Source organism: Thunnus thynnus, chromosome 11 (assembly GCF_963924715.1).
Source record: "Thunnus thynnus chromosome 11, fThuThy2.1, whole genome shotgun sequence".
Lineage (NCBI taxonomy): Eukaryota > Metazoa > Chordata > Actinopteri > Scombriformes > Scombridae > Thunnus > Thunnus thynnus.
This window is the reverse complement of record NC_089527.1, coordinates 13,112,602-13,128,862: the sequence shown is the minus strand read 5'-3', so window position 1 is coordinate 13,128,862 and position 16,261 is coordinate 13,112,602. Positions and strand designations below refer to the sequence as shown.

At 40.5% G+C, this 16,261-nt stretch overlaps 1 protein-coding gene across 1 annotated transcript; it reads left to right on the top strand.

The window, feature by feature from the left end:
* The first annotated feature begins 581 nt into the window (after positions 1–581).
* On the top strand, positions 582–5,465 carry LOC137192488 (frizzled-7-A-like). The gene has a single exon (XM_067603225.1). It carries the CDS (start codon positions 1,055–1,057, stop codon positions 2,765–2,767), a length of 1,713 nt encoding a protein of 570 aa, XP_067459326.1. The 5' UTR covers positions 582–1,054; the 3' UTR covers positions 2,768–5,465.
* Positions 5,466–16,261: the final 10,796 nt, after the last annotated feature.

The following is a 16,261-nucleotide window of genomic DNA, read 5'->3' as shown; positions in this document are numbered from 1 at the left end:
GACTGTGATATAAGTTTAAAAAGAGTAGAGTAAGTTATAACAAGCTTAAAGTAAAGTAAAAAATAACACTAAAACTGGGTCAAACAACCCCTTGTCTTGAGTGGCTTTCTGGGTAACATTAACCCAGCATTGTGTTGGTGCTATATTGACCCAAACTGTGTAAATTTTTAACCCAGTGACTTTTAGTGTGTAAAGCACCATGAGAGACACTAGAAACCAGTCAAATTCTTTGTATGTGTAAACATACTTGGCCAATAATGCTGGTTCTGATGTCTAATTAAAGTTCAAATTAAGTTGTTCAGTAGTATAAAACATTACGTAAACTATTGCGTAAACTTACCCAGAATAGTGAATAATGAGTATTCTTGTAAAATCTCTTGTGTAATGTAATTACTATAACATATTTTCCTTCGATGGTGAGTGAAAGGCCAATCAGGAACGAGTCCTGTAGGAAAACAAATGCTGGGATTGGCTGAGACGCAGCATCGGTTTCCAGGCGCCCTGCGTTGTGTCGGGGGGGGTCCATGAATGGAGGGGGCGCCTGGAAACCGGTGGCATCCGCACAGAGGGAGGAGAGAGAGGCGAGGGACTCCCGACCGCCTGCGAACCGACGCTCTGCGAGAAGTCAAGGCGAAAAACGATGGGAATATAACCTTTTTTTAAAAGTTTCATCTTTCGCGTTTTGCCTCAAAGTAATAACGCTAAATTGTTAAACGTGCTGGAAGAGTTTTTTTTCGCGTTACTGTTATTTTTTTCCTTTAGAAAAAGGGGGACTATTTTTCACTGGAGCAGAAGTGGAGAGTGGACTGCATGGAGTCACTTACAAAGACCATCAAGAAGTCATGACACGACGGACGTTTCATTTGGATTTATCTGCGTAAAACTGCGCGTAAAAAGTCGACTGCGGCAACCTCGACTCGATTTACTCGGACTACAAGCTAAATGTTGGGACATTTAATGTAGATTTGCTTCGCTTTTCAGCCGTTTTCAAGTCGCCCTACTTGGTTCAAAGTTTTTCCTTCCCTCCTCCCCCCCCCCCTCCTCTTTCTCAACTATGGCGGCGGCGGCCAGGTCCACCGCTGGCTCCGTGCTGCTGCGGATCATGTGGCTGGCGTGCGGGCTCTCCTTCTCACCCACTTCTGCTCAACACTACAGCAGTGACACTGGGATATCCGTCCCAGAGCACGGTTTTTGCCAGCCCATCTCCATCCCGCTGTGCACCGACATCGCCTACAACCAGACCATCATGCCGAACCTCCTGGGCCACACCAACCAGGAGGACGCCGGGCTTGAGGTGCACCAGTTTTACCCGCTGGTGAAGGTCCAGTGCTCTGCGGATCTAAAGTTCTTCCTCTGCTCCATGTATGCACCGGTCTGCACCGTGCTGGAGCAGGCTATCCCCCCGTGTCGGTCCCTGTGTGAGCGGGCACGGCAGGGATGCGAAGCCCTGATGAACAAGTTCGGCTTCCAGTGGCCGGAGCGGCTCCGCTGCGAAGCTTTCCCGGTCCACGGAGCCGGAGAGATATGCGTGGGTCAGAACACATCCGAGCCCAGCAGCCCGGCCTCCTCATCATCCCCCTTTTCACCCGACCTTGTGACCCTTCCCCCAAACATGGGCCGACCCAACCAGCGCACGCCCCAGCACAACCAGCACCAAGACTTCTCCTGTCCGCTGCAGCTGGAGGTGCCTTCCTACCTGGGCTACCGATTCATGGGGGTGAAGGACTGCGGGGCTCCGTGTGAGCCCAACAAGCCCACTGGCATCATGTATTTCCGGGAGGATGAGGTGAAATTCGGCCGGCTTTGGGTCGGCATCTGGTCCATCCTGTGCTGTGTGAGCACCTTGTTCACAGTGCTCACATATCTGGTGGACATGCGGCGGTTCAGATACCCGGAGCGACCCATCATCTTCTTATCCGGGTGTTATTTCATGGTGGCGTTGGCCTACGCTGCGGGGTTTTTCCTGGAGGACAAAGTTGTTTGTGTGGATAAATTCAAGGAAGACGGCTACCGGACTGTGGCTCAAGGCACCAAGAAGGAGGGCTGCACCATCCTGTTCATGGTGCTGTACTTCTTCGGGATGGCCAGCTCCATCTGGTGGGTGATTTTGTCCCTGACGTGGTTCCTCTCGGCTGGGATGAAATGGGGCCACGAAGCTATTGAAGCCAACTCCCAGTACTTCCATTTAGCGGCCTGGGCCGTGCCAGCCGTCAAAACCATCACCATCCTCGCCATGGGCCAGGTGGACGGCGACGTGCTGACCGGGGTGTGTTTCGTCGGGATCTTTAACGTGGACGCCCTGCGGGGCTTCGTCCTGGCGCCGCTGTTCGTCTACCTGTTCATCGGCACGTCCTTCCTCCTGGCCGGCTTCGTGTCCCTGTTCCGGATCCGAACCATCATGAAGCACGACGGTACCAAGACGGAGAAGCTGGAGAAGCTGATGGTACGGATCGGTGTGTTCAGCGTCCTCTACACGGTACCGGCCACCATCGTTATCGCCTGTTACTTCTACGAGCAGGCCTTCAGGGAGCACTGGCAGCGGACCTGGCACATGCACACCTGTAAGCGCTTCGCCGTGCCCTGCCCGGCTCACAACTTCGCCCCCATGACCCCTGACTTCACCGTGTTCATGATCAAATACCTGATGACCATGATAGTCGGGATCACCTCGGGTTTCTGGGTCTGGTCCGGGAAAACCCTTCAATCATGGCGGAGGTTCTACTACAACGGCCTTAACAACGGTAACCATGGAGAGACAACGGTGTAAAGTTTTTTTTTTTTTTTTTTTAGGATTGAAAAAGCCACAAAACCGCAAAGTTTTGGATATAATTACCATGAAAATGAGGTCAAATAGCTTTCAATGTTTTTAAATACTATTTTGGACATTTTTTTGTCTTTTTTTTTCTATTTGTCTTTGAACACACAACCAAACTTTTATCTTAAATGTATTTGATAGAAGGTGGAAGAATCTGCATATTCTTTTTTTGTTTGTTTTTTTTTTTTTTGGTCATCAGACAGCAGCTTTTTGCATCTTCGGATTACGAACTGGTGTAAATGGCCATACTGGTCCCTGGACTGTAAAGCCGGACTTGTGAAGTTACTTTTGATATGACTCCCTACCTATTACTGGTTACATCCTTTATATTACAGGTTGAATGTACTTTCTGTCTACTCTGAGTTTCTCAGTGGGAAAACTTCATGCCAGAAAAGACTGGTCAAGCAGTGTGTGGCCTTCTGTCCATACTGCAGCAAAAAAAAAAAAAAAAAAAGGTCAAAGGTTTGATCCCTACAGCAGCCGCACCCTCTGACTGTGAATGCATGAATTAGGCATGCCTGGATTATACATGTCGAATTTAATTTACTCTGCCTTTAGCTGAAGACTGAAATGCTTTAATTTGTGTGTTAGATGTTGCAGAGTACAATCTCACCTGTTTTTAATCTGAAGCATAATGCAACAACTCATGACTCAACCATTATGTGCTAAGTGGCTGCCCGGAAATCTTGCAGAAAACTTTTTATTATTTTTTAATTTTTTTTTTTTTTCTCTCCACACTGTTGGATAATTTGCTCTTGCGTTGAATGTTCACTCCGAAGGTGAATGAAGTTACTGTATGTATTGGTTTGCACAGCTATTTCTAAAAGGTTGAAAGTGTTAAAGAAATGACTGAAACACCACAGGACGACCTGGATCTAACAGTTACAGGGACCACACACACACACACACACACACACACACACACACACATACAGAGAGGCCTCTATTCTCTGTAATGGAGAGGCAACAGCTCTTTGTTTGTCTCTGTGTGTGGTCTCTGAACTGTTGGATCCTTCATCAAAAAAGACTAAAGCTTTTAAGACATCCAAAGCACCATTTCAAGGATCCTGATTTAATCTGTGGGCAGTAGAAATGGTTGTTTAGGATTTTTAATGTTATTTTATCCTGGATTAAGATGACGGTACAATCTGTAACGGAAGTCTGCCATACTCCCTTATAATTTCAGTTGAAGTGTTAAATGGTTTTTTTTCTAAACCTGTTGTTTGTTTTTTTGAAGATCCTACAAGGGTTTTCACACAAGCAGACTGAATTTTTTTTTTAGAGTTTTTAAAGAATTGTTGTTTTTAGTGTCTGGGCTACTTTAAACACAGAGAAACTGCATTTATTTTCTGTGCTTCTGGAAACAGGAGCTACTTGTGCTACAGAAACCGATGTTTCTGTTCTTGTGCCTGATGTTTTAAGTAATGGAAACACCAGTAAGAAGGTCAAAGGTCGCAACCTTTTTATTTGTGCAGTGGAGACAGATGGCGGTGCTCAGCGGAGGTGGAGTGTTTTGGTTGGGACTCAATCACTTGAGATAATATGGCAGGTTAATATAAGAAAATGAATGATGTTTGTTAGTGGAATTTAGCATTTACATGGCCTCAACAGGTTCAACAGTTCATAACAAATATGAAAACAATTAGCATCCTTTTTAAAGCAGTAGAAGGGAAACTGTCAACCAAATACTCTTCATCATTAAAACAAATTCAGGATGGAGAACGGTTAATTTATTTTATGAAACCTGAGTAGCTTTTGAAATTTAAGTGGACACTTTGAATTCAAGTGAGAAAACACTCATTTTAGAATAATTTCTTCACTTAACTGTGTTGAATATTATGGCATCAATAGCAAAAAAAAGTGACCAGCAGTGATATAATTGATAATCCACTGTTGAACTGGTCATGAATTCTCAGAGCAATTTAGGAAATGGTGGCACCATGTGGAGAAATCAGAGCAGAAAAACATGTTTTGATCCCAACTGAGTCATCTATAAGGCAGGATATGATTGTCAGAAGCTTTAGTTTCTTGTCATACAGCACATTTCTCTACATGTCTCAAGTGTAATCCATGAATGAAAAAAACACCCTGGAACAAGGAGAGAAAGCTTAAGATCTGGGGATTCTGTTTCACTAAAGCTGCGTCCCAAATCCAAACATACTAATACCAGAAAAAACACACAAATCTTCACAGAGTACCATTTAAGAATTTTATAGACCAGAAATGTCCTTTCTTTTTCCTCATGTGAATGTACTGCATACCTCAAAACGCTGGTTAAAGTTAGTATGTAGGAATGAGTCAGGAGACAGCTCAACACTCCACCACACCAGACTCATCTGTCATCCATCATGTTTTTACCTAACAAGGCAAAAGTATTCTGTGTAGTTGTCTTCAGGCAGCTGCAATCTGCCAGAGTAAATGAAACAAGACTCATCTGTTTGTTTTGTATCAATCTGTTTTCAGAAGGAATATGCGTGTGTGTGTGTGTATTTTTATTGGAACATATGCAAACCACCAAGTAAACACAGACTCTGTTTTTTTTAAAGTCATATTGTATTTATGGGGTTACTCATTTTTGTCTTTTTTTACTTGTTTTTTAAATGAGATAAGCCTGTTGTATCTGTACAGTTTAAATAAAAGCGATAAGGTTTGTAATGTGTGGTTTGTCGTACGCACGTTGACAATTCGCTCTTGACCTTGGAAAGAGGAGTTGGCAAAACAATCTTAATATCCGAGTAAGTGGACCTTGAGTTGAGATTGTTTTGTCAACATACACTATGTGTGGTAGTTTATTGTTAAATAACGCTGTAGTGCAAAAAAGCGTGAGCCAAGTCGGGCTCTTATTGTTTTCACTTGGCACCTAAACCTTGTGGCACGCCAGTGAAAATACTTGTCATGCATGGACGGGACACATGACTTTAGAGACATCAGCAGTGACACAAGGCAACATTGTCAAGCAGCTTAGCAGGAAATCTGGCCAGTAGGTGAACAAAAGTCCTACAACCTTAAGGCTGTGTCCGAAATCACTCCCTTCATTCACTCATTCACTACTCCCTATATAATAGACACTAAATAGTTTACTCAATAGTGGGCAGCAAATCAGGATTTCAGACACTAAGTAATCATCATTTTGTGTCATTACCATCAGCTCCAGAGTTGTGTGTTGGTAGTTTTCACATCTTTGAAATGTGCAAAGTAGTGTACATGCCATGGACGCCACTTTTTTCGTTCTATTGTGGCATTTTTTGAGGGCAATATATAGTGGATATATTTATACATTCAGCATTGGGACACTCAAATAAAATGGCGGAGGGTAAATGTAGTGCACTATATAGTAAATAGGGAGTGATTTCAGACGCAGCCTACATGTCATTGATACATAAAGGGCTGCAGTTTTTTCAGTGAGTGAAATACCCATCAAGACTTCACCAAGGTGGCGTCCTCAAATGTCTTGTTTTGTCTGACCAAAAGTCCAAAACATATTCAGTTTATGACAATCAGAAACTTGAGAATGTGTGGCATTTTTCACTGTTTTTGCTTGAAATGTAATGATTAATCAATTATGAGAATAGTTGCCAATCACCTCAGCTCTAGAGACATAATAATCTGATACCCTTCATTACCTGCTGTGTTTTATGTTGATACTGTGGAAAGTAGTTGGGGAAGAAGTATTCAGGTCTTTTACACTAGTAAAAGTGGCAATACCACAGTTGCAATTACCAGGTACAAATACTATGTTAAAAGTAAAAGTCCTGCATTATAAATGTGACTATGTACATAAGTATCAGAATCAAATTCTACTTTAAGTACCACGAGTAAAAGTAGTCATTATGTAGAATGGCCCATTTCAGAATAATAATTAATAATTTATCACTGGATTATAATTATTCATGTATTCATGTGTGAGCATCACTTATGTCACAGCTGGTGAAGGTATGGCTAGTTTGAACTTCTTTATATACTGTTGGGTAACTTTATCTATAAAACTATTATATTTTGTATTAATAAACTGAATCTGCAAAGTAACCAGTAACTAAAGCTGTCAAATGAATAGAGAGGTGTGAAAAGTACAATATTTGCCTCCAAAATGTAGCGGAGTAGTAGAGTAGTTGTACCAAGGAGAGTACCATAAAATCTTGAGCAAAGTACAAGGACAGTACTTGAGCAAAACTGTCTGACAACAGCTCTGAAATTTATCTGCAAGCAGATCCTAATAAGAGCTCACTGGGGATGCTGTACATTACTACATGTGTATAAATATCCTCCTACTGCTCAGAACATACTGTATTAGTTTGTGATACTGCAGTGTCCTCTACAGATAGACACACCGAAGTACACAAATGGTTAATTCTGAAGAGAAATTAGGCGAAATCTAGGCGAAAGGAGCAGGACTGAGAACCAAACTAAAATATTCCTCTTGGGTAGAAATGCTGCAGTTCTACTAACATTTTATTGAAGTAGAAGATCATTGACATACAAAACAACTGGAGTAGAAGCAGTTTTATTAAAACGCACTAATGGAGATAGAGTTATATTTTAAAATAGTATAAGTGGTTTTTAAATCAATCAGAAAAAAAATCTGAGCTGATTACACATCGCTAATACTTATAGTCTACTCCACAATCTGTCAATTTATTTGCAGTAGTAGTAACTAGTGATGTAGTAGTAAGATTTAGAAATCTATCTATTATAAATTGTCACTATGAGATCATGTGCAGGCTTTAAAGTTGTATTTCTCATAAACATCTCATATCAAGTTCAGTTTAACTCAGTTATGCATACCTAACCTCTTCAAATGATCAGGTTTTATTGAACTAAGATGCCTCAGGCTGTTAGTACTGTTGTAAAATAGAAGATCGTCTGTGTAATTAATACTACTCTTCTGTTTTGAATCGAATTGAGTCAATTCAAAACATTCATCTGCTGTAAATACACCCTGTCAGCATCACTGACCCGTAATTCTACTGTAACTAAACCACTGAAAGCTTCTAATTAAGAAAAGTGACATTCAATATCCACAAACAAATAAATAAAATACTTTCACATAGTCTCAGACACTTTTTTCTGATGTGAATATTCTTCTGGTTCCGCAGTGGGAGAAGGACTTAACTGTTCAGACTGAGTTCGACTTCATTTTGCTCTGAAACTCACTTCACACTGAAAAAGTTTGGAAACATTTATCGCTGGAAAGCCATCTGGGATCTTTGTGACCCTTGAAACAAAACTTTATGGATGAACAGAATTTACACACACACTCTCCGGTCTGATACTGACCTCTAGTGGTAACAGCTATAAATACATGCAGCAGTTTGTTACCTTGCTACAGATAAAAGTAGCCTGTTCTTCTGGCTTTATATTAGATGATGTAAACTTTATATCATCAGTCTGTTTATTACTCCTGTATATATAAAATCTGTAACGTTACTTTACATACAGTTTTTCTCCATTGCTACAAATGTATTCTTAGAAATGAAAAGTTTAGGACACAAATCCCTAAACTGTGTGTCAGTTTTCAAATGCAGATTTTTTTGTTTTCATTTGTGTGTGTGTGTGTGTTCTCAAATCAGCCAATCAAAATCACATCATGGTGTTTATGTAAGAAGAAAAAAAAAGATGTAGGCTAATGAAAAACTCCTCACTTAAGCAAGACAGTAAAGAAAACATATTTTTCAATGCAGTGCATCAGATCATAAGTTGACACTTGTAATCAGTTGGCGGTGATAAATAGAGCGAAAATAAATATATCATATCTTTTGCATCATTTACATCAGGACATATCATTTAATTCAGTTCACACCACTGGTTTTATTTTCCTTGACAAATCAAACTGTGGTGCAAACACCAGGTAAATATTTTACATGTGATTCAGAATTAGGAACAAGATGGAGAATACTGAGAGCAGAAGACTCTCAGGTGAAATCTGCACTCAGTGATGCTTGTGTAAATATTAAAAAAACCATAAGTCATTAAAGGTATCTGAAGTTATGATGAGGTAATCACAGCATTGGTGGTTTTTGAACACTATTGGCAGAGGTGCATCAAAACTGTGGAGAAAAACTGTAATAATGGAAACTCTCTGGCCTGATACTGACCTCTGGTGGTCTCTACATGCAATGCATGCAGTGGTCTATTTACCTGCCTGTTAACCACAGTAGCCTACTCTGACTTTATATTAGACCATACATTATACTAATCAGTCTGTTACATTCATGTTATCACTCCCTCTGTTAAAGTTGAGTTCTATGTTGTTGTGTGACGTGTCAAATTATTTTATCCTACAGTCATGAGAGTGTTTGTAGATAGACAGATATATCTGGGTGCATAATTAATCATAATAACTAATCATAACTGATTTTTCTAAAATTTGAGGTACCGTATCATGTCTCTAAATCAGCTTTTAGGTGTTTGGGGATCACTCCCCATTTTAAATGGATGGCCCAAAGTTCAGTGTGACGACCCCTGATGTTGTCTTTTGTTTGGCCTTGTGATTTACCTGTCTGCTCTGACGCCGCAGGTGATTGTTAGGCCAACTGGCGACACCTGAGGGCACACAGGGTTGCTGGGTTGTTAAAGCGTGGGTTGCAGCTGTGGCAGTCTCTCTCGTTCTCCTCTGACTGCTTGCGGCTGATGCTGCTGCTGTTGGCAACTCTCTGCTCTCCCCTCCAGATACCCAAGCTGGTTCGGTTTAGTTATGTAGCCATAGTTATTTCTCTTGCTTTTATGCACCTTTCAACACCTATACACACACACCCGCGCGCTCCACTCATGCATCACGCACCTCGCATTTATCTTTTATTTTTTAGTTAATTTGCTAATTTGATTTAATCATTTGTCTTTTGTTAAACATACATGATGGTGTGTCTCCCTTTTGTTGTGGCCACTTGAGCCAGGTCATATCAGTTAGAATTGTGTGTGGTAATATCCTATTGACAATGTTAGTGTTTTGTCACCATATTGCTTATTGGTTAATGCTTTATTTTACAGGTCCCTTAGTTTTATACAAATGTGCAAGTATTTAACAATTAATCTTTAACACACTTTACAGAGAGGGTGGCTCAATTTGGTATAAATTACATAAAAAACAGAAGGAAATGTAAAGTTGGTTTAGTTGATAAATACCCACTCATACAGTATATATACAGAACACTTGATGGAAAAAAGCACATTTTAGCAAAAGTTTTGTCCCCTCCGTTATAATGACTTTAAATTGTACTGCTCATTAATCACAAGACCAGCTATGTATTAGTCTTTTTGTCTGCTTTTATGTAATTAATGTTTTATGTATATGTGTTTTTGTATGCAACTATCTATGTTCTGGAGGCATGTACGACACATAACGAAGGAACGAACTAACCACAGGGCCTTGCAGTCCTGTTCAATGCTCTTTCTGTACCAGGCAGTGATGTTCTCTCTCAGGACACTCTCGATGGTGTAGGAGAAGAAATTTCTCAGTATGCCTTGCCTTTCTCACCACTGAGTCAGTATGCAGCACCCAGGTCAGGCCGTTGGTGATGTGGACACCAAAGCACTTGAAGCTGTCCACTCTCTCCATCAAGCACCCGTTGATATTAAGGGGGGTGTAGATATTGACCTAGCCCTCTACTTACATCATATGCTTTTTCATTGTTATTTTTGATCAGGCTCACCACAGCTGTGTTGTTGGTCAAAAGTGGCTATACAATCGTTTGTGTACAGGGAGTTCAGCAGGGGGCTCAAAATGCAGCCCTGGGGTGCTCCGGTATTAAGGATGAGGATAGAAAAGTGTGTCCACCTACCCTCAACCCCTGTGGTCTGCCCGTCAGGAAGTCAAGGATCCACATGCAGAGTGAGGTGTTTAATCCCAGGTCAAGCTTTGTGACGAGCCTGGAGGGAACTATAGTGTTAAAGGCTGAACTGTTGTCAGTGAACAGTAATCTCACAGTAAACTCCCTTTCTTGTCCAGGTGAAATAGGGTGATGTGGAGGATGTGTGCTATTTCGTCTTCTGTTGATTGGTCGTGACGGTAGGCAAACTGTAGGGGTGGAGGGCTTGTAATCTGTCATAGTTCTTAGACCTTGCCACATGCTTCTGGGATTGCCCTCCACCTTCTTCCCGTAGTACCAATTTACCTCCTTTACTGCTCATCTTACATTGTAGGCTGCTGTTTTATAATTGTCCATGTTTCCAGACTTGTATGCTGGAGTGTGATTATGGCATCCCAGATGGTTCTGGTGATCCATGGTTTCTGGTTGTGGAAGGATTTAAGTGTATTTTGGGGTACAGTTGCTTCTGTTGTTTCACAAATTAAATCCACCACAGACTCAGGAAATCCATTGATATCATCAGAGACGTCAATGGTGGTGTCCTGGAACATGCTCCAGACTGTGTCATGTAGTGCAGACTGTAGGGAGGCCTCTGATTGACATAAACCATTTCCTGAACACTCTCACATCACTGGGGGCATGTGTCATAGTTTGTTAACATACTTTGACCTCAGCAAGATGGCTGCATGGTTGCTCTTCCCAAATGCATGGAGTGATTGACCTTTTCCTTGATGTTTACTACAATGTTTACATTTGATAATCTCGACCAGTCAGGTAGCGGAGTTGGCAGGAGGAGAGTTTACAAAGTGGTGAGTTGACCATTTCGCTATCCTGAGGAATGACTCATAGTTATACGTTATCATTGTCCAATATTATTCAAAAAAGTACAACTAATATTGTAAAAATAAAAGTAAAGAGCATACATTTGCATAAATTTAGCTGAGTTAACATAATCCCCTCATAAAATAGTGTCTATCCTAGTATTCTGGTGTGCACTGAAATACTTTTTTGATTTTCTGTAATTTGCCCTGCATCAGCTGGCACTCAGGAGAGAGGCATTATGATATGGTATTCTTATTTAAATGGCTCTCTGAGTTTGATGAGGAAAAATGACACTAGCCTGCATGTAGCATCAGGGCTCAACCCCATCCAACACCTTGAGGATGAACTAGAACATCTTCATAATCTATACTACACCTGGACTGTATACCAAGTACAGTATATATTATGTGTACTGTAAAACCTAAAATGAAGAGTAATCTGTAGAGGTAATGTAAAAATGACCAGTCACATATTTTGTAACTGAGCAAAAGTTTGTTGCTAAACTTCCTTTTAGCGTTGACATCTTCTCAGATCTCTGAAATTGTACTTGGTTATTTGGTCAGTACATTTTTATTATTATCATCAATAAGTGAAATGGTGGTTAAAGCTATGAAAATAAGACCCATATTGAAATAAACTGGAATTATCCTTTAAAGGGGCACTCTGCTTACAAGTCAAACTTGAAGCAGCAGAGGCTGACTGTCAAGCTCCGAAACTCTGGATCTTACACTTCCCACAATGCAATGTGATAGTGTCTTTCGTTGCTATCACAATGCATCTAAATAACATTATATCCACAGTTTTTAACAGGATTCTTGTTATGAATGTCTTATCTTTAAACTCAAATCAAAGTAACCCTGATGATGTCATCAGGGTTATTATAAAAAAAAAGTATTATAAAGTATGAGGATGACTGTTTACCTTCCTTGTGTGGATTTAGTTTTGCACAAATTTCAGTGTGACAAACCTGACTTAGATTTTTTAATAACTAAATACTACAGAATAAATAATGGAAAAGATATCATAACAAGTCACATTGTATGGATCCCTCTTTATTCAGTGCTGTGTTTATGGGACACTTTGATGAAAGTTTAACTTGGTTTCTTTGAGACAACCTGATGATTCTTGTTATTGATAAAATGGATGATTAGCTGATGTAATGCCTGTCCATTGTGATGCCATTTCACAGAGGATAAGACATACTCAGAGTAAACATGATGATTAAACCTGAGGGTCATCACTCCACTATATCACTGTATCCCCTGGACATCAATTTATTGTCGATGCTATGCTCTGGGACCAGCGGTCTCATTACAGAACAAACATGCAACTGTGTGCAAGGTCCCTCTACACTAATATTAGATACTGGATGACAAAGGCCCAGAAAAACAGGCTGCCTATGCTCTCTGTGGGGTTGATGATTAACTGTAACATTTGATACATTTGGTGAAATCTTACTCTTCTCAGCAACTTTTTATTCACCTGTGAAGAAATATCAAAACATAGATGTCAGTAATTAAAAAACAACATTAAGCGTACAGTATTTGGACATAAATTAACACAAACATTTTACACTATGACCACAGATATCTCAGGGAAGTGAAAGTCTCTCGATGGCGGCTGCTGCCCTCCCCCAAATTAAACCAGACAGATGCCTTTTCTGAACTTTATATACAGTTGGGCTACTTGACAACCCCAAGGAAATACAAGACAAAAACAGTTTTAAAAAACGACATTAAGACTGTCTTCTTGACTTTTCAGTCTCTCTGACTTCTCCTTTGCATTATCCAGGCCATTGTTTCAGAACTTTTCAGGTTACCTTTGTTTAACAGTGCTTTTTGTTAGTATGCAGAGGTGAGTCTGAGCACAATAGAATTGGGGAGTTGGAGTTCAAAGATGCAGAAGAGTTTAAACTTTGCTTTTAAGTTTAAGGATGGGATTGATCAAGCTAAACACTCTCTCAAGCCATCTGAAGAGTTCAAAGACAGAGAAGTGTCAAAGTCCTTCTGAATGGAAATCTGAACCACAGAGAACAAAGTTGCTTCCCCTGCAGAACAGATCCATTGAGTTTTTCATTCCTTGTCAAGCCCAATGTGTAAAGTAAGGAAAATGTATTAGCCCCGAGCTACTTTGAAAATGCCACTGTGATTGTGGGGGATATGGCTTTATTCAAGGATTGTGAACATCACGTAATGGCAGCACAAAACCAGGCCCATCACATGTGTTTGTGTGTCATTGTATGTCTGCGACTCATGTCCAGTTAATTGGTAGAGCTTAGTTATAGGGCCAAAAAACAAACAAACAAACAAAAACATGTATATTTTTAAACAACAATTAAATACCCTAGATTTTTCTAAGCAATAATTTATATTATACATATTTTTATATTTAAACATATTCATATAAACATTATTTCACTGGACATAATTATGCATTTTTCAGTCTGTAAAGGCTGGAGCTGGTTGCAGCAGCTGTTTGTAAGTTCAAACTTAGCCTAGTTATAACGTAGTCCATGTATTTTCTAAGTAGAGATTCATGTATCACTAAATTAAAACCAGTTGCACCACACAAAGTATTTCTTACGTACAGATGAGATGATACTAAATATTTACACATACTACCCTACCTATCTGACCCATTTAGATTGAAGAGTAGAATAAATAATATGGTATATGGTCGACATACAGTATCTGACCTGAGACTTGACATTCCACAGTCAAAACACACTTAACCCCCAATTACAAAAATGGTATGGCATTAAATCATTAGACCAAATTACCACTATCTACTATACTGCTATCTGTTAGGTTAGCATAGTCAGATATTTCCCTCTTAGTGTAACTGCAGGAATTCTAAAACATACACATTTCTACATAAATACAATGTTGTCATATCTACATTTACAAAGGATTGGCAGTTCAGTTTATTTTATCTTTTGGCCCCTAAAACTTGACGTGACTTCCTGTTTATGTAGTTGTTTGCTTTTGATTAGATGATGCTACCAATATTTCCTAGCAACTGATTTACAAATTTCTAAACCACCTATTTGTTAATTATATCAGGTTTTAATGGTGCAACCTGATTTAGTAAATCACTAGTTTGAAACTAGTTACGAAGGAAGTAAGGAACTAAGAAGGACTTTAAACACAAACTTAGTGGCTTAATAGCTGGTGCAACCCGGTCTAGGCTAACCAGCTGCATTGCACTGCATCATAGTGCAAAATACTGTTATGACAAGCACAAAGTTGTTAATAATATTGGGGGGTTGGGGTAGGTCTTGGACAGTTACCCCATTTAGGATCCTAGTGGCCTGAGGGTAGAAGCTCTGGCCTGGTGTATCCGGTACCTTCTTCTCGGCCGCAGCAGGGAGAAAAGGCCGTTATCCGGGTCATTAGTGATTCTCCTAGCCTTATTCTTGCAGCCTGGTGTAAATATCCTTTAGGCAGGTAGAGCACCACCTATTGTATGTTCAGCTGAACTAACCACTCTTTGCAGGGCCTTGCAGTCCTGTTTGGTGCTGTTTCCATACCACGCATTGATGTTCCCTGTCAGGACGCTCTTGATGGTGCAGGAGTAGAAATTCCTCAGGGGATACCTGGAATTTCCTCAAGTGTCTGAGATGAAACAGTCTCTGCCTTGCCTTTCTCACCACTGAGTCAGTATGCAGCCCTCAGGTCAGGCCCTCAATGATGTGGACACCAAGGTACATAAAGCTGTCCACTAGTGATGCATCATCCGAATTCACATGTACGCATAAATCATCCACCCACCAACCACCCAAATGAATGAAAGAGTATTTTCTCCGATTTAGAGACCTGCAACCGGCCACACATAACCATTATTTCTAAGTGGGATATATGTAAGCATGATGATCTGATATTACACTGAAGTAGGCTGGTTTTAAATAAATAAACATTTATTTAATGCAAAAGTTCTTCTTTTAGTGTGTACAGGGAAAATGGAGCTTTGCAGAAATGTTGTCATATTGCTGACAAAACAGATAGTGGCAGTACTGCTGTGTTTCATTGGAGGAGAAAGAAGAAGAAACACAATAACAACAATGGCGGACGGCTTCATGCGAGTGTTGTTCTCTTTATTGTCTACTAATATTAATATTATTATTAATATTTTTCTCATTAATAATGTATTATTTCACTCACCTGCAACTCATCCACTATTAATCAGAATGTTAATTTTTATGACCCGGCCCACCCAATCCACGGATTTACTGTGGTGCAATCTGCGCATCACTGTTGTCCACCTTCACCACTGAGGCCCCGTTGATATCAAGAGTTCCTACCCTGTTTCTTCCCAGAGTCCACTATCAGCTCCTTAATCTTGCTGATGTTCAGGAGTAGGTAGTTGTCCTGACACCCCATCATGCCCCATTAATGCATGTTATTGACTTGGCATCTTCCTCTGGGTTTTGTGCTTTCTTGGCCCGCAGATGACCTTCAGATGTGGACTGCCTGCTGTCCCCTTGGTCCAGCTTGACGCCCACTGTTGCTGCTATTATTATTAGTCATATTTGCCCACTGCTACCACTATTATTGTTAGTCATATTTCTATTATCATTATTGTTGTTATTGCTGTGCTTTTCTGTTTCTCTCTCCCCTCTCCCCCTCTTTCTTTCTCTCTCAACCCAACCAGTCAAGGCAGATGACCACCTACCTAGAGTCCGGTTCTGCTCAGTGTCTATCCGTTAAAAGGGAGTTTTTCCTTGCTGCTGTCGCCAAGTGCTTGCTCATGGGGGAATGTTGGGTCTCAGTAAATTAAAGAATACGGTCTAGACCTGCTTTATGTGCAAAGTGCCCTGAGATAA

What these genes read in the sequence shown, in the direction of transcription:
- LOC137192488 (XM_067603225.1), top strand. Translation starts at nt 1,055, where the DNA reads ATGGCGGCGGCGGCCAGGTCCACCGCTGGCTCCGTGCTGCTGCGGATC.